This window comes from Aulostomus chinensis, chromosome 6 (assembly GCF_037954235.1).
Source record: "Aulostomus chinensis isolate RoL2024-O1b breed Wild chromosome 6, RoL_Achi_v1.0, whole genome shotgun sequence".
In the NCBI taxonomy this organism is placed as follows: Eukaryota; Metazoa; Chordata; class Actinopteri; order Syngnathiformes; family Aulostomidae; genus Aulostomus; species Aulostomus chinensis.
The window spans coordinates 1,531,485-1,550,323 of record NC_141325.1 but is presented as its reverse complement, the minus strand read 5'-3'; the positions used below and the strand labels follow the sequence as shown (position 1 = coordinate 1,550,323).

The following is an 18,839-nucleotide window of genomic DNA, read 5'->3' as shown; positions in this document are numbered from 1 at the left end:
CACCATGTTCATTTCCAGTCACTCATATAAAACACAGGTTTTCAGAACCCCTTCAACTGAAATGTCGACTGTCATGTTTTCTTCACGTCCAACTCAACGATTCAAGTCGCCGCCTCCGCTCCACCTCTTCTCTCTCGCTCCACCTCTTCTCTCTCCGCTCCACCTCTTCTCTCTCGCTCCACCTCTTCTCTCTCGCTCCACCTCTTCTCTCTCCGCTCCACCTCTTCTCTCTCGCTCCACCTCTTCTCTCGCTCCACCTCTTCTCTCTCGCTCCACCTCTTCTCTCTCCGCTCCACCTCTTCTCTCGCTCCACCTCTTCTCTCTCGCTCCACCTCTTCTCTCTCGCTCCACCTCTTCTCTCTCGCTCCACCTCTTCTCTTGCTCCACCTCTTCTCTCTCGCTCCACCTCTTCTCTCTCGCTCCACCTCTTCTCTCTCCGCTCCACCTCTTCTCTCGCTCCACCTCTTCTCTCTCCGCTCCACCTCTTCTCTCTCGCTCCACCTCTTCTCCCGCTCCACCTCTTCTCTCTCGCTCCACCTCTTCTCTCTCGCTCCACCTCTTCTCTCCGCTCCACCTCTTCTCTCTCCGCTCCACCTCTTCTCTCTCGCTCCACCTCTTCTCCCGCTCCACCTCTTCTCTCTCGCTCCACCTCTTCTCTCTCGCTCCACCTCTTCTCTCTCCACTCCTCTTTTATTGACATCAAGCGTCTTTCTACTTTTGTGGTAAAAGTCAGTCAGTCCCCATTAGCATCAGCCTACTTATACATGGACAGATTTTCCTGCACTCTGGAGTCACTAAGAAGTGATAAAACACCTCAGTGAGCTCAAGACTCTTTAGTGAGTACTTGAGAGGTAAAACTCCTTTCTGGGTGAAGTATTACTTTAATATTTCATCCTCTCACTCGATGTACAGATACACGGAACAACAGAGGCCAAATGAGTTTGTACCATAAGGAGTTCAGTTTATTACCAACAATACACAATCTCCATACATACGTTTTGTACAAAGAGGTATCAGTTATATAAAAACACAGTACACAGTAAGAGGAGACATACATGTACACGTCTGAATACACTTCAGCCATACTTCAAGTGTCAGGAATCTTTCCATCTGTGTTTGGGACAGCCTCCGCTGTCACGCACAGACCGAGACTGGCATCAGTTGACCCGATGAGTAACCATCGGCTGGCATCAGGAGCGTCACGATAAATGAAAATGTGCTATGACTAATAAATAGGGTTCTGTAATCTGCAGGCGTGCCGGCACGGCGCCAAACAGCAGGGGGTGGAATGGACAAATAAACTTTTTACTTCCTGTTGGGCCATGCCAGACACAAACTGAGACAAAATTAAATAATACTTTTAAATATTCTAGTCATGCAGTAAATGCCATTGAGAAATAATTTAATAGATCTTTTCATTGCAGCGACAATGAGAGCGAGCTGCGCCCGGATGATGGCCGTCTGCTCCACCCTCGCACCATGTAGTCTCCAACTCCACGTGGTTAGAGGACGGCGGTCCACCAGAACAAGCAGCTGATCAAGATGCGAGAACAGGTCACCTGGTCACCGTGTCGGCAGGCTGCTGAGGAGCACCACACCTCCGCCCCAAAGTTATGAGCTAGTAAGTTTAGGCCTCCTAGGGCTAGTATCATACACAGCTGAGGTGGGCGGAGTCCCGGCGGCGGTGCTTCTCAGACAGCGTGCTCGCGTGGCAGGTGCCTGTTAGCTCATATATTAGGGAAATGTGATGGTCAGAAACTGATTCAGGAGCCTGAACAACAGTTTATTCTTGAAGGGGGAGAAAATGTGTCTCCATGTAGCATCGTGTTGGTGACATCATCTCCTGTGATTGACAGATGCGCTGATGAGGTCATCATCTATTACTACCACGAAACACATCACCAGAAAAGAAATGAAGAAATCAACAGTAAGAAATGAAGTTGCTGCTTCGCTGCACCACCAGGACGAATGTTCCCAGGTGTGTGTGTGTGTGTGTGGGGGGGGGGGGGGGGGTACACGTGAGCACTGAGTACCTGGGCCAGTTCTGGAGGACTAGAGAGTGTAAACGTTCTCAACTCTGTCTGTCAGCTTCTTCTAGATTCACAGTAACTACAGCACGGTGGAGTCGCGGGTGGAGACAGACTGTGGCGTCCTGGACTAAGATGGTGGCGGTCGTACAGCACGGCAGGAGTGGCAGCAGGCCTTACTGTAGTACCAGTGGCTGCACAGGTTGACCTTCAGCGCCAGCAAGCAGTTGGTGGAAGGCCGGTCCTGACAGCTCTCATCTAGGATGCAGTCAAAGTCAGCGAGGAGGAAAGAGATCAGACTCAGAGAGCTGCCGTTTGCAGAAGATAAACACAGGACAACTCGCTCTTCTAGTCCTCAACAAAGGGTTGGTTCTGTTGACCCAAGTTCCAATGGAGCTTTGGAGGTGCTGCGTCAAATCACTGCTCCCAGTCAGGAAAGTAGTTCCGGCTACGTGTCTGATTCTACCACTACAACGTCTCCTCATGTTAAACTGGTGTTCATCACCAAGGTTACACACAACCCTCCTGATATTAATGCAGGCAGAGACGCAGCTACGCTAACACTTCCCACCCACTACCACTCATTGTGCTAAGCTAACTAGCCACTCTCCAGAAGAGGGCTGTAGCTTCTGGTCTGGTTCTGAAGGTTTCTGTGTTTTCCTCGAGGTGTTTAACGAACTCCTTCAGGTGCTGAATGACGTCGACTCGTGTTACTGGTAGCATCTTCTTCTGCTTTTACCTGTCAGGTGAGAATGGACCTGAGGGACGTCTGCTAACAAACGAACACAGATGAACTCAAAAGCTACGAATCAGGTGACATCAGCTGGATTCTGAGGCTCTGCCTCTTTTGCTCTCCACACCACCTGTGAACCTGCATGACATCACTCCTCCTGCTGGTCAGTATTGCTCTGAATAAGGAGAGACCAGGAGTTTTGTCCCTGTACCATGAGAGGTTGATCCGGATTATCTGGACAGATTGAGAGCTGTAGGTGTAAGAGATCTGACTAACTGTTGTCATGGTAACGAGGTGTGCTAGTACCTGGGGGCTCGGTGGGGCACGGCTGCAGAGTGCACGTCTGTTTGGCCACTGGCTTGGTGAGAGGGTCGCAGCCCCTGACCAGCTCCCGGTCCTGGTAACACTTGACGTCCCTCATCCTCACGCCAACGCCACACGTCTTCGTGCACTGAAGACACAAGAACTCATTACAAACTCCTGATGATGAGGACCTCCGCACCTCGCACGTCCTCGCGTGTCCACGCAGACGCGTGAAGACGTGCGTGGAAGAAGGGAAGGAAGCAACACTTTGAAGCAGAATTCATTGTTTTGTCATTTTTCTCTCTTTGTTACTTGTTTGACTCGAATTATAAAAAAATATACTAAGGACTTTTTGATAATTACTTCTGATTTTAATCTCTTTAATTCATTTCCAACTTTCCACGTATTATGATCATTATTACTTTTATGTTATGGTTCTTCCTGCCTCAAGTGTTTCCTGTAGCCTGGGACATGAGAGGGGGGACTGGGACGGTTCAGTTTTCACTGTTTGTTTTTTTTGTCCATCCATCCATCCATCCATCCATCCAATGTCTTTGGACTGTGGAGGAAGCTGGAGTACCAGAGAGAACCCAGCAGGAACAGGGAGAACATGGAGACTCACCCAGAAAGACCCCGTGCTGCAGCCGGGGCTCCACCCACAACCTTCTTGCTGGGGGGCCACAGTGAGGACCCTGCTCCACCGGGCCGCCCCCTTTCTTTGTATGTATGTAAATTACTTGTATTACATTGACTGATTGATTGGCGGAGGGGGGGGCTCACCTCGGACCAGGGCGTCGTGTACCATTTGAAACACGGCCTCTCAAAGCAGGTGTTCTCGTCGTCAGGCTTCTCGCTGAGGCTGCAGGCCTCCTCGTCAAAGACCTGGAACTTTCCCACGCTGATACCGACACACAGGACGATCCTCCGCTTCATGCCGCGGCCGCAGGTTGTGTTGCACTACAGACGGAGACACACTCAGAGCTCGTACAGGACTGCAATAACTGACAGTTCCTGGAGTGATTTAGAGTCAACCTGGGGGTTCAGGGCACGACGAGGCAACCCTCAACTGGTCGGCTAATTATTTGAACAGGGTTGGTAATGAGATAAAAGCATGACTGTGGTGGCGGGGAGGGGCCTCACCCTGTCCCAGTCCTGGCTCAGCCAGTGGGGAGCACAGTCTCTCTCCCCACACGGGTGGATGGCCAGCGGCTTGTCCTCCACAGAGCACTGGTTCTCAGGGACCACGCGGCCTTCCGGAGCCTTACAGTACACATGACGCACCATCTTCCCCTGACCGCAAGACCCCGAGCACTGCAACAGCGAGGGTCAAAGGTCACCATGCATGTTTCTTCCCTACCTCCTTCACACTTTTGCCAGAGATGTACATTAAAGAGGTCACATCAGGTCACCTCACATCCTAGTGAGTTACTCACAACACCTGATTTATAGAAGACCTCCAGAAATCTCTGAGGCAGAGCGGCAAACCTGCAGACGCCACGGTCACGAGTCCAAAAACCCGTAGATTAGATCTGTGGTTACCACAAGCTGGAGAGAAAGTTCACTTCAATTCACTTCCTGATGGACTACAAAATGACCTCATCCCTGACATGACCACTTCCTGGTGGACTACAAAGTGACCTCATCCCTGCGCTGCTCTGTTGGAGCTGTTTGCAGCTTCAGAACAGGCGAGGGAGCAAACAGCAGAGCTGTCAGGCCTCATTCATCGGTGTCTCCAGTCTCTCGTGGCGTCCTTTGGAAAGGTCCGCCTCCTTTATCTGCCATTGACTGATTCATCACGTGAAAGATAATAGAATGAGTCCATTCATGAGAGGCGACTCACAGGCCCCCATTCAGACACAGTCCAGTGGCGTTCGCAGGGCGGACCGGTACAGTTTTTGACACTCGGTGGTTTGGTCATCGGGTCACATGGTCTCATTTCATCAGAGCAGCGGACATCACGGGTCACCTGGGCTCGTCGGCCACACTTAGCAGGACACTGGGGGGGGTAGGAGACACACACACACACACATACACCTTTCAAACTTCTGATATCAAACACACCAACAACCACATGAGCAACATGACACAGTGGATGTGTGTGCGTGCGTATGTGTGTGCGCGCGCACGTGTGCGTGTGTTTGTGTGTGTGTGTGTGTGTATCTGGATCTTCCTCTTTTCCCTGACACACTGTCAGGGAACTGATCTGCCACAGACGTCCACGGGGACTCAAGGATGAACTGAAAGGGTTCTGGTGGTCAAAGGTCACTCTCAGTGGAGGTGAACCAACACACTTCTAGATACTCTGTGTACATGACGGAACGTTCCAGAAGCAACTGGAGTGACTGTTGTCATGACAACAGGATCGGTACTCAGGTTGTCGCCCACGGAAACTGCAACTATTTCAACGACGCAGCAGAGGAAACCTTCACGACCCGCGTCTGTTACCTCAGTCCACTCGGCCACCTCCCACTGGGGGCCGCAGGCGGGGCTCTTGCAGGCCCGTCGCTCCACGGGTCTCTCCAGGTCGGCCATGGTGCAAAGGTCGCTGTAGACGGAGCTGTCCAGGCCTGGCGAGAGCATCTTCCAACAGCGAACCTGACGAAACTGGAAACCCTCGCCACAGGTCCTAGAGCACTCGCTCCAGCTGCTCGCCTCCCACCTGACGGACCAGTTCACACCCAGTTAGGTTCTGACGCTGTTCCTGGAGCCACGAGGGCCTCGAGTTCTCAAATCTGCAGGAAATCAGGTGACTTGGCCACGTCAGACATGAACCTGTGTCAACTGAGGTTCTTATTTAAGAGGTTGATGTAACCTTTAGTGAAATTCTACAAATGGATGAGCACAACTCGCTGAGGGAAACCTGCATCTGTGTTGTGCCGGGGGTACCTGGGCTGACATTCTCTCCCAATACAGAAGTCATGGACCGGTTCTGGTCTGGTCAGAGCGTCACAGTACATGTCGTGCACCTCGATGCCGTCATAACGAATACATGTGACGAAGGACTTAGACACACCTGGAAGAAGAGGAGGAGCCACACAACAAAGCTGCAGCTCAGGTACAAACCACGCCCATTTCTGATCTGGTGGCCGAACACATCATTCTGATCAAGACATACAAATGATACCTGACGCTGTGTGTGTGTGTGTGTGTGTGTGTGTGTGTGTGTGTGTGTGTGTGTGTGTGTGTGTGTGTGTGTGCGTGCGTGTGTGTGTGTGTGTGTGCGTACCTATAGAACAGGTCATACTGCAGGGTTCCTGAGAGGAAAGTTTCCAGCGGTACATGTCAGCAGGACTCAGCTTCAGGTTCTTCTGGTAGAGCCTCTGATTTCCCCTGTCACACACACACACACACACACACACACACACACACACACACACACACACAAACACACACACAATGAGTCAACCTGCAACCCAGCAGTTTGTTCATCTCATCACCACAAAGTCACGCACACGAGCGCTGGGCGACTTTCATGTGCGACAGTCAGAGCAGCCCCCAAACCCAGAGAAGGTTTAGCTGTTCTGACGGAACCTGTGACAAAAACCCAAGAGAGACATGGAACGCTGAAAGGAAGAGGTCAGAAATCAAAGTCTGTGTGTGTGTGTGTGTGTGTGTGTGCGCACGTGTGTGTGTGCACACGTGTGTGTGCGCACGTGTGTGTGTGTGCACGTGTGTGTGTGTGTGTGTGTTTTCCTGTTTTAATGCTTCAGAGCTGCTGAAGTTGTGCTTGGATACAAGCAGCAAAGTGAAGAGGAGTTAAAAATAAAATGAAGGCAGAAATGTCCTCCAACCACCTGTCTGTCCCCTATCAACCTGTCTGTCCCCTCTCAACCTGTCTGTCCTCCAGCCACTTGTCTGTCCCCTATCAACCTGTCTGTCCTCCAGCCTGTTCATCCACCCATCTGTCCACTAGTACTTGAGTACCTGGTTCTGTTGGAGCGGCTGAACGTCCTCCCTCCACCCTGTATGGTTCTGTTCAGGTAGCCTCCGTCCCCCGTCTCGTTGTGTTTGCGACCCAGAGTGAACTCCATGGTCTCATTCAGACCAAAGGGCCCATCTGGTTCCAGGTCACTCAGGTCCCCCTCGGCCATCCCCCCCTCTGGCGAAAACAGAGCGCCTCCCTCCGTCAGCAGTTGATTGGTCGACATGTTGATGAACAGCTCGTCGGGGTTAATCCGTCCGTCCAGCAGGACCCTCCAGATGAGGTTTGGGGAGTCGGGTCCTGCATCCAGGGGCCCGCCAACAGGGTCTGGGAGGGCTGTGCCTCCTGCACGGCTGCTGTTTCTGTCTGATGGATGAGGACAGAAGTCAGCACAGATCAGTAAATCTGTACCTGGGGTTTGACAGTCATCTACATGCTTGATATTTAATTGCTGCTGCTGGGTTGAACGTTAGAATCCAACAAATGGATCGGATTCAAGCTTCAGGAGGAGCTTCCCTCTCCTGGGCTGAACTGTCAGTGGGAGAAGTTCCATCTGAAGAGGTGACCTGCTGTCCAGAGCCAGAAACACAGAAACACAAAGACCTGTGCAGAAACAGAACCTTTCAACCACCTCCCCATCTCCTCTCACCCCCCCCCGCCTCTGTCAGCACTCAGCTGAGCGAGGCCATTACTGCACATGTTTCTGATGCCGCCATTTTAAAAGGCCACTATACCACAAAACTCTGAATTTTTTATCTGCTCCTGATCCTCTTCGTGTGGCTGTAACATGAATAATGCAGCGCTGCGAGGGGCCATACCTCTCTCTCTCTCTCTCTCTCTCTCTCTCTCTCTCTTGCACACACACACACACACACACACACACACACACACACACACACACACACACACAGTCACTGACTTTGATTTCTGACCGCTTCCTTTCAGCGTTCCATGTCTCTCTTGGGTTTATGTCACAGGTTCCGTCAGAACATCTAAACCTTCTCTGGTTTTTGGGGGCTGCTCTGACTGTCGCACATGAAAGTAACCTCGCGTTGTTTTGGTCAGGCATGAAAAGATACAGGTGGTCACTACCTGTAAATTTGGAGACAGCTGGTCCGTCCTGGTCGCAATCGATGGCTGCCGTCTCCTCGTACACCTCATTCGTCTCTTGGCCCTTCTGGCCCTCGCCACCTCCCGGCTCCAACAGACCCTCAGGAGGGGACATCTGGTCATAGAGGCTGCTGTTGGGTGCCAGCAGAACGCCCATTTCCACAGAGATCTCGCCAGCTGAGGTGTCAGATCCAGTGTAGACAGGAGGAGGTGGGACGGGGGGCAGGGAGTCTCGGAGGACAGTGTACTCGTAGGTGATGTAAGGCGTTCGACCGTTCTGGTTCCACACCTGAAATGTGAGACGGTTCATACACGCAAAGACATAAATCCAGAATTCGTGTCCATCCATGTGGTGAAAATTACATTTCATCTCTGGTTGAGTCCGTTCTGGTCACATCAAGACCAGGTCCAGTCTCGGACATGTGTGGGCTGTGTGTCTATAACACCAACGCTGTCCTCAGTCCAGACTCAGATTCTCCATGATGTCTTTAGCAGATAAACGGCCATGACACACCTCACCTCCATCCACGAGCATCTTGATGTGACGAAACATGTGAGCACACTCAGAACTACACTAGTTCATGAGTCAGCAGTTTTAATGAGCATGACCTTATGACCTTTACCGCCCGGAGCCTAAACTCCTGGCCCTCTGGTCCTAAAATGAGCCGGCAAGGATAACATCTCAGTGACAACACGGAACAGAGCTCTCAGCCATGACTCGTCTGCGGGACCTCAGGCTCAAGCAGACAAACGTAAAATGACACCATTCAAGGAAAACCTTTACTTTCATCGCTGAGGAACATTTTCATCCTGCGTGTCCAGAGGCAGCAAACGAAGGAGGGTCATACCAGAATATTGATGGCCTGGTCTATGGGTCCTTTGGCCACGATGTATTCAATCCCGGTCTCGTACACATCCATGGGGCGGCGGTACTTGAAGACCGTGCCTGCAACATGGAAGTTCTGGGGAGTATCCACCTTGTAGGCGCCGTTGAAGAAGAAGTTACCGGCCTGGTCAGTGACGGCTGGGGAACGAGACCGACAGTAAATTCCAGACTGGTGGATGTTGAAGGTTCAGGTCTACTTCAGACCCATCAGTAAACACCAGACTAGCATCCAGGCTTCCAGCATCATCAGAGGGTTCATTGGTGAAGATGATCTTGATGAACTCAACCTGGAAGATCATCAGCTTCTGTTACCCACCTAGAACATCAGCAGATTTCTTCCTCTCAATGATCTGGATGTCCCATGAGCCTTCAGGGATTTGAGTGATGAAGGAGTAACCTTGGTGGCAAGAGGCAGGAAACGGTCAGCGTCACATGCAGTCCTCATTCTTTTACATTTACATGGTGCTTTCCAGTTTGTGTTCTTTTTCAAACTGGCAGTAACCAGAAGAGTTCACGGCTGGTGAACCCAGAGACTCACCCAGAGTCGTAGAGACGCGGCGGAAGTTTCCGGTGACCCTGCTGCAGCTGCTGCCGTCCCCCTGGCAGACCCCGCATTTATCCAGGGTGTTGGAGGAGAAGAGCACTCCATCACATCCAATAGGCTGAGCCGAAAAAAAGGAAGAACACACACACACACACACACACACACACACACACACACACACACACACACACACACACACACACAATGCAATGTGTCCTATATTTCCAGTCTGATTTGGAGTCCCTTGCTCACATGATATGGAAAAAACCTGATGGATTTAACAGCTTGTGAAAAAAGCCCAACAATGAAGTGACAAGACAGAACCTGACTGATTAATTTGGAAGGAGACATTTTTTAGTCAGACGTTTCAGATTAGAACGTCAGGAGTTCGTTTGCTTTTTTTACAACAAGGAAGTTGAAGGTGTTGTCCTGACGCAGGTGAATGAAACCACCCGACTCTCACGGCGGAATCAAAATAAAAAAATGTCAATAAAATGAGAAATGACTGTGGACCAAATATTCCATAGATATGAAGTAAAACTTATAGAACTACAGAACATAAAACATGATATTTACTGCACTTAAACAACAACAGTGAGTGTAGTTAGGTCTTTATATTTGTGTGTGTGTGTGTGTGTGTGTGTGTGTGTGTGTGCGTGCTCTGAGTGACACGTGTCCTCTGAGATGTTTGGTTCAACTTCATTAACAGCTGCTCGCAGCGGTCGCTGCTGCCAAACATGCAGAGAATGCGGCCTGTACAGCGTCTGGGATGAAACGGGGGTCTGGCTGCACCGGCTGACTCGTGCTTGGCCGTCCGTGCGCAGCCACATTTGAGTCCATGCAGGACACGTGTTGAGTGACAGTTACAGTGCAACAGTTACAGTGAGGGAGGGGCTTGGGAACAAGTGCAGGGCTGCCATTGGTCGGTTAAACTGACACCACAGTAGAATGGAACTGTCACGTAGAAGTCATGTGATCATGTCGATGTTTACCGAAGAGATAAGAAGCTGGACTCACCTCACACTTACCGTCCACGCAGACGCCACGGTAGCTGCTGTACTTGCAGGAGGTGCCATCTCGTGCCGTCACCATCAGCTGCCTCTGGCCGTCGGTGGTGGTGCAGTGGAGGTCACAAGGGTTACTAGAGATGTGGACGTAGTCGTCTGGAGGTGTACAGCACAGTACAGGTCAAAGGTCAGCATCTCATCTCCCCCCAACTCTCAAAATAAGAACTAATTGCAAACGGCGGTCGTGTGACTTCTGTCTTTGAGGTTCATTGAATTAACCTTCCATAAGAGCATGAAGCTACGGAGCCCTGGAGAGGCCAACAAGGAAAAATATTCCCTTAATTTAGTTGTTCTGAGGCCACAAGATAGGTCATTCCCAAATTTAATTAATTTGGGTCTATGAGTCATAACTTGTTCCCACAAATTAATCAAAGCATGGGAGCATGTTCTCATTACTCCCTCGCCTCAAAAAACTAAATTAGGGAACAGGTTGAAGCTTGGGAATTTTCTATCCGTGGCCAATCCAGGGCGCCAACAGCATTAAACTGATTCACTGTATTACCCAGCATTCCCTTCAAATATAAAAAAAACGACGGCTAAAAAACTACTGGGGGGGAGGCAGCACAGGCAAAGACCTCCACCCCCTCTGTTCTATTTAACGGGGGAACCAGAGGCTTGACGGGTGTTGTTCTACCAGGATACAGGGGTTTCCACTGGTAGTTCCTCCCGTTGTAAATCTGTGAGTTGAAGGACCAGCACTGCTCCTCTCTGAAGCTCCTCCCAGTGGCGGGGCATTCCTGCTGAGCACAGACAGCGGAACAGTAAACTAGCTCTTTCTCACGCTTGTTCAGTCTCAGTTTGACAGTATTTTGGACAAATAAATCTTTTTAAGCATTTATTTGTGCAGGGATGATTTTCTGACCAAGTACGTTCCTTCTGAGCCCCGCCCAGCTTCAAGCGTCATACGGTCAGACCAGGAGCAGCGGTCAGAGAGGGGATGAGCAGATGGAAAGATGACGAATGAACTCACTTTAGTGTTGCAGAGATGATATTTCTTAGCAGTTCCAGTACAAGTCATGTTGTCCTTCCCAGCAGCAACTTTCTTTCTTTGGACAGAAAAAAACATTTGGAGAAAAAAAACAATAAATTAAAAAAACATAAACCATCATCATCAACATCAAGCTGAGGTGCATGCTGGGAGGGTCTACAATCACACACAGGTGGTAGGTCACAGTTAGCATGTCAGGGATGTGGTATGTTTGTAGTAGAACGGGAAGTGGTCATCTCCTGGTTCCTCCACCAACAGGAAGTGGTCATCTCCTGGTTCCTCCACCAACAGGAAGTGGTCATCTCCTGGTTCCTCCACTAACAGGAAGTGGTCATCTCCTGGTTCCTCCACTAACAGGAAGTGGTCATCTCCTGGTTCCTCCACCAGCAGGAAGTGGTCATCTCCTGGTTCCTCCACCAGCAGGAAGTGGTCATCTCCTGGTTCCTCCAAAAGCAGGAAGTGGTCATCTCCTGGTTCCATCTCCTGGTTCCTCCACCAACAGGAAGTGGTCATCTCCTGGTTCCTCCACTAACAGGAAGTGGTCATCTCCTGGTTCCTCCACCAACAGGAAGTGGTCATCTCCTGGTTCCTCCACCAGCAGGAAGTGGTCATCTCCTGGTTCCTCCACCAGCAGGAAGTGGTCATCTCCTGGTTCCTCCAAAAGCAGGAAGTGGTCATCTCCTGGTTCCTCCACCAGCAGGAAGTGGTCATCTCCTGGTTCCATCTCCTGGTTCCTCCAAAAGCAGGAAGTGGTCATCTCCTGGTTCCTCCACCAGCAGGAAGTGGTCATCTCCTGGTTCCTCCACCAGCAGGAAGTGGTCATCTCCTGGTTCCTCCACCAGCAGGAAGTGGTCATCTCCTGGTTCCATCTCCTGGTTCCTCCACCAACAGGAAGTGGTCATCTCCTGGTTCCTCCACCAGCAGGAAGTGGTCATCTCCTGGTTCCTCCACCAACAGGAAGTGGTCATCTCCTGGTTCACCCAGCAGCCAATAGGATCACTCCATGTGATTGTGGTGATTGAATCAGTAAATCAGCTCTGGTGAACAAAAGTTGATGATCTTCCAGGTTTAGTTCATCAAGATCATCTTTACTAATGAACGAAGCCTGGATGCTACGGTTAGCAGTGCTAAGCTAACGTTAGCCTCGGAAGTGGTCATCTCCTGGTTCCTCCAAAAGCAGGAAGTGGTCATCTCCTGGTTCCATCTCCTGGTTCCTCCACCAACAGGAAGTGGTCATCTCCTGGTTCCTCCACTAACAGGAAGTGGTCATCTCCTGGTTCCTCCACCAACAGGAAGTGGTCATCTCCTGGTTCCTCCACCAGCAGGAAGTGGTCATCTCCTGGTTCCTCCACCAGCAGGAAGTGGTCATCTCCTGGTTCCTCCAAAAGCAGGAAGTGGTCATCTCCTGGTTCCTCCACCAGCAGGAAGTGGTCATCTCCTGGTTCCATCTCCTGGTTCCTCCACCAACAGGAAGTGGTCATCTCCTGGTTCCTCCACCAGCAGGAAGTGGTCATCTCCTGGTTCCTCCACCAGCAGGAAGTGGTCATCTCCTGGTTCCTCCAAAAGCAGGAAGTGGTCATCTCCTGGTTCCTCCACCAACAGGAAGTGGTCATCTCCTGGTTCCTCCACCAGCAGGAAGTTGTCATCTCCTGGTTCCTCCACCAGCAGGAAATTGTCATCTCCTGGTTCCTCCAACAGCAGGAAGTGGTCATCTCCTGGTTCCTCCACCAACAGGAAGTGGTCATCTCCTGGTTCACCCAGCAGCCAATAGGATCACTCCATGTGATTGTGGTGATTGAATCAGTAAATCAGCTCTGGTGAACAAAAGTTGATGATCTTCCAGGTTTAGTTCATCAAGATCATCTTTACTAATGAACGAAGCCTGGATGCTACGGTTAGCAGTGCTAAGCTAACGTTAGCCTCGGAAGGAGCTACACCAGGGTCACATGACCTCAAGGTCACCACCACTGAGCTTCAGGCTTCTTGTTTGTCCCCCTGATGACCTTTAATGACCTCCATGACCTCTGTGGGCTCCTCTAGACTCTTGTTAGCAACCCAGGTTTTTAAGACTCCACCACTCCACCATCCACCAGTCTGGTGTTTACTGGTGGATCTGATGTAGAACTGAACCTCCACCATCCACCAGTCTGGTGTTTACTGGTGGATCTGATGTAGAACTGAACCTCCAACATCCACCAGTCTGGTGTTTACTGGTGGATCTGGTGTAGAACTGAACCTCCAACATCCTCCGGTCTGATGTTTACTGGTGGCTCTGATGTAGAACTGAACCTCCACCATCCACCGGTCTGGTGTTTACTGGTGGATCTGATGTAGAACTGAACCTCCACCATCCACCGGTCTGGTGTTTAGTGTTTAAAGGAACCAGAAGCTCAGTTGTGGGAATTCTTTATGAATCCAGAATTCACTACACTAAACTATAAAAATGGTCTGTTTACAAATTTTGAGGTCATCATCCTAATAATCCCGGTGGAGCAGTGGTCCTCCCTGTGGCCCCCATCAAGAAGATTGTGGGTGGAGCCCCGGCTGCAGCACGGGGTCTTTCTGGGTGAGTCTCCATGTTCTCACTGTTCCTGCTGGGTTCTCTCTGGTACTCCAGCTTCCTCCACAGTCCAAAGACATCAAGAGGGGACCAGGTTAATCCAGACTCTAAATTGACCGTAGGCGTGGCTGGGAGAGCCAATGGTTGTCTGTCTCTATGTGTTGGCCCTGCCATGGACTGGTGACCTGTCCAGGGGGAAGGCTGCTGGGATAGGCTCCACCCCCCAGGTCTTCTTAATCCAGGTGTATGTTCAGTCATCCACAAACACCTGGACAGGAGAAATAAACTCCTGGACTGAGGCTTACTAACCTCTGTTTTAGACAATGTCGCTCCTGTGACATCACCCCCACTCCACAGGTACGGGTGCATGCCGTCCACTTGGCCCACTCCCCCCACCAGTACGTGGTCACCTCCAGCTCCTCCTCAAGACTGTTGGAGGCGACGCCCTCCTCCTGTGCGCGTGCACACACACACACACACACACACACACACACGCACGCACGCACGCACGCACGCACGCACGCACGCACACACACACACACGTAAACACAGAACTTGGCAGTTGTATCAGCTCCATGAATCATATTAATATTTCTATGATTAAACAACTGCAGAGAATCATCTGTTTCTGCACCTGAAACGTAACCAGAGGAACCGAACCTTCTCAGCGGACTGAGTCGGCCAATCAGACTGCTCGCTTCATTTGTTTTGAGGAAGATGGTAATCTCGTGTGATTAATGCTGCAGCGCGGCCCTGAGTAACGGCCCACTGTTGGCCCGCACGACCCTGATCAGGGATTGAGCTGCAGGTACACAGACTCTTGGGCCCCTTCATAGCTCCCCTTCAGAGACGTGATGACTTTGAGTTTCAGGCGGTTTTATACACTGATGAGAAAAGTTCTGAATATGACATTCAGTTCCTGCCAAGAATCTGTCCTGAATTCTACACACTGGACCTTTAACTACTGCAGTCAACTGTGAAAAAAACAGTGACACGGACTTTCAGTCCCAATCCCCAAAACTGTGGAAGAGGACGGTTAGTCATGGTTGTTTACCTGCAGGCCCCTGGTGGACAGGTTCCCCACAGACACTGCCAGTGTTAGGAAGCCCAGGAGGACCACGCCCGTCTCCCCACACTGTTCCCACGACCTCACCCTCATCCTGGCCAACCAGAGAGGGGGAAAAAAAAGATTTCACATTTGGACAAACTGGCGAGGCTCCCATTCTTGCTAGAGTCGCTCCAGGTTTCCTTAAGCGGCAGCTAAAGCTGAGCTGCGTTTCTGTTCAAGCTCCCATGAAATGAAAACTCCATGTTCTTTCCTCCTTTCGCTCCTGATCGATGTCATGTGTGTTATTACAAAGTCCTCACCTTTTCTTTTCCTGTAAAACACAAGTGTGATGACTCACCCTGCACCAAGGAGCGTGAACCGAGTTAAACGCTGGCTGTGATTTATCGTATCGCTCTGCCACCATCAGGTGATGCACCACAGCCCCTCGACACATTGCCCCACCTGGCCTAATCTGTGACCGACGCCACTCATAAACGGTGATGAAGACGCCACATTACGCCGATTAAATGATGCATTTGACCCATTTTGTCTGATCATATTTAAAACATCAAGTCCATTTTTCTCTCCAACTGTTGGTGTAATAAGACAACTTTTGTTCGCGTTAGCGACAGTTGCCTCACATATCTGATGACCCTTTAACCAGTAGAGGACCCCCCCCCCCCCCATCACCCATCAGGAATGCGTATTACACAGAACGGTGTGTTTTTCATGTTTCCTTCCCCAAATGGAGGTTTCTGGACTTCCAGACCCACAGAGCAGCCTGACAGGGTTTTTACACCACAAGAACACATTTGTGGTTATATTATTTCCCTTCTTACTCTCCAGTGAAACCCCTTGCCTCCAAGAACATCTGTGGTTGTTTCGGGTGGATACATGAAACAGTGTTTCTGCTGTCTGTTACCTGAGCAGAGAGACGAGGAGCCACGTCAGTGCTGAGCCCAGATTCAAGAGCACAGAGCAGCCGTGACAGAGCTCCTTTTCAACACCCACCACATCACCAACGCAGTCCACACAGTCGCACTGCTGCCATTCACAAGAAGACAAATTAGCCTCAAACATTTTTCTCCAAGAATGTGGATAAAATTAGGCAACTGTCCTTTTCTCTTAACACACTTTCTCAGGAACCCCTTGAGGCTGAAGCCTCACACGTGGCTCAGATGTCCACCGGTGCCAGAAGATAAACTGAAAACACTTCAACAGTCACATGGCGGAGCCGCACAAGGGCAACCATGAGAGTGCTTGAGTGAGAAAAAAAGCTCAAATTGGGATTTTAAGGGAAGTTGGTAAACTGCTGGGACAAACCCAGCAACAGCAGAGCGGGGTGGTTGTATGCTGCGGTGATCTGTGACCTTTGACCCCCAAATGTTTTCAGTTTGTGACAACAAATCTGAAGAAATTCCTTCTGAGGTGTCACAGGTGAGCGAGGATGGGGCGGACAGACAGACAGACAAGAGGAAAACATCCCGCCACTGGTCTGCAGCTGCCACCCGAGGACGAAGCCTCAATCTGTCGATGGAAAAGAGATTCCGTGATCCATCCTTTCATCTGGGTCGCCACCTCCTGGTCTAAGGGTCTGCTTGGGCCAAGTTACGCCCCCTTGGAAGGACAGTGACAGAGACAGGTGCAGATGCACACAGTAGAAAAGCTACCCGGCAATTTCCTAACACATACCTCAGCGCTTTAGCTACTGCTAATCTGCGGTGCCCTGCTAACAGACAGCATGATCACATGACCTCCTGCTGGAGGTCGACACTGTAATACCAGGACAGTGGAGCACAGACCCCCGCCAGCCTCCGCCACCCAGCGTTTAAAGATCCCAGTTTGGCTTCTTCCTCAAACGACAGCCCTCCTCCATGTTTGGTGAGAATCAGCATCGTAGTTTTGTGTAGCTGTCCTGACGATCATTCAATCAATCAATCAATCGATCAATCGATCAATCGATCAATCAATCAATCAATCAATCAATCAATCATTCATTCATTCAATCAATCAATCAATATATCGATCGATCAATCAATCAATCAATCAATCAATCAATCAATCAATCAATCAATCAATCATTCATTCATTCAATCATTCATTCAATCGATCAATCAATCAATCAATCATTCATTCAATCAATCAATCAATCAATCAATCAATCATTCATTCATTCAATCAATCAATCAATATATCGATCGATCAATCAATCAATCAATCAATCAATCAATCAATCAATCAATCAATCAATCATTCATTCATTCAATCATTCATTCAATCGATCAATCAATCAATCAATCAATCAATCAATCAATCAATCAATCAATCAATCAATCATTCATTCATTCAATCATTCATTCATTCAATCATTCATTCAATCATTCATTCATTCAATCAATCAATCAATCAATCAATCATTCATTCAATCAATCATTCATTCAATCATTCATTCATTTAGATATCACTGAAACTCCCCCCACCTTCCCCTGCCCCCGTCACGGTGATAAAGGAAAGGTTGTTCCAGGGGCGACAGGCCCAAACCAGGAGACCTCCAGGACCTCACCGAGCCCCATGGGTCAAAACAGGTCCAGGACCTCACCGAGCCTCACGGGTCAAAACAGGTCCAGGACCTCACCGAGCCTCACGGGTCAAAACAGGTCCAGGACCTCACCGTGCCCCACCGGTCAAAACAGGTCCAGGACCTCACCGAGCCTCACGGGTCAAAACAGGTCCAGGACCTCACCGTGCCCCACCGGTCAAAACAGGTCCAGGACCTCACCGAGCCCGGGTCAAAACAGGTCCAGGACCTCACCGAGCCCGGGTCAAAACAGGTCCAGGACCTCACCGAGCCCCACGGGTCAAAACAGGTCCAGGACCTCACCGAGCCCGGGTCAAAACAGGTCCAGGACCTCCCTCTCCCCCCCCCCCCCCAGCACAGGGGTTCTACAATGCTGTTTGAGAAGGTTTAAATCCTCTTCTTGGTCACATCTGGACTGCGGCTCTGACCCACAACAAATTAAATGGTATCAGTCTTTAAATGTAATTAGGATCAATTATTCCGGCACTCTCAAGGCCCATTGAACCAGTTCAATACAAATATAAGGACCACTTACACTTTTTCTGGAAAAGTAGACCCGATCAGTTCTGTCTTGTTGAAGTCGACACAAAGATCTCCATATCTTGTTAGGCTGGATCTCACATCTGCAGATTGCAGGTTCCTGTAACTGACCAAACCAAGCAGCAGGGGCTCACTTCATGTTCCACTGACTCGTGATGATGTCACTAACCCGGACACGGCGGGGTTTAGTCTACGGACGGAACGTCCACCGCTACAGGACAGCTCCATGATTGTTTTTGGTTGGTGATGGAAAGAAGCAGTGACTCTTGGGAAGGTACCGCTCATGAGACACGCAGGATGCGACGGATGGAGCGGTCCGTCGTGATCGCTCCATCCGCTCTCAAACTGATTCCTGTTTCACCCACGTGAACGGCGTTTCTGAAGCTGCTGGCTGGATCACATCAGGGTTGTGTGTTGAGGGCGTAGAAAGCCAGGAGAAGGATGTTCTGGATTACAGCATCAGCTTCAGCTGCAACCCAGTATGTGCTGTCAGGTCTCCAAACACGTCAGAGAAAGGTCCGTGTAACAGGACC

At 50.2% G+C, this 18,839-nt stretch overlaps 1 protein-coding gene across 7 annotated transcripts in view; it reads right to left on the bottom strand.

Moving 5' to 3' along the window:
- Positions 1-945: 945 nt before the first annotated feature.
- The window catches only part of ttc16 (tetratricopeptide repeat domain 16), a 34,807-nt gene continuing 16,913 nt past the window's right edge, over positions 946-18,839 (bottom strand). For 3 of the 7 annotated variants that reach the window (XM_086205725.1, XM_086205727.1, XM_086205726.1), the window contains 18 exons: positions 15,195-15,300; positions 14,450-14,592; positions 11,563-11,638; positions 11,227-11,332; positions 10,543-10,688; positions 9,520-9,643; positions 9,298-9,378; positions 8,944-9,119; positions 8,078-8,384; positions 6,988-7,351; positions 6,290-6,393; positions 5,950-6,076; positions 5,509-5,722; positions 4,904-5,059; positions 4,204-4,374; positions 3,844-4,020; positions 3,067-3,211; positions 946-2,285 (listed from right to left, as the gene is read on the bottom strand). In XM_086205725.1, the coding sequence (XP_086061851.1) occupies positions 2,158-2,285; positions 3,067-3,211; positions 3,844-4,020; positions 4,204-4,374; positions 4,904-5,059; positions 5,509-5,722; positions 5,950-6,076; positions 6,290-6,393; positions 6,988-7,351; positions 8,078-8,384; positions 8,944-9,119; positions 9,298-9,378; positions 9,520-9,643; positions 10,543-10,688; positions 11,227-11,332; positions 11,563-11,638; positions 14,450-14,592; positions 15,195-15,299 (2,850 nt within the window). In that variant the 5' untranslated portion in view covers position 15,300 and the 3' untranslated portion in view covers positions 946-2,157. Of the gene's footprint in view, positions 2,286-3,066; positions 3,212-3,843; positions 4,021-4,203; positions 4,375-4,903; positions 5,060-5,508; positions 5,723-5,949; positions 6,077-6,289; positions 6,394-6,987; positions 7,352-8,077; positions 8,385-8,943; positions 9,120-9,297; positions 9,379-9,519; positions 9,644-10,542; positions 10,689-11,226; positions 11,333-11,562; positions 11,639-14,449; positions 14,593-15,194; positions 17,516-18,839 lie in introns of those variants that run through there. The other 4 variants (XM_086205724.1, XM_086205723.1, XM_086205721.1 and 1 more) reach the window with 3 other exon arrangements.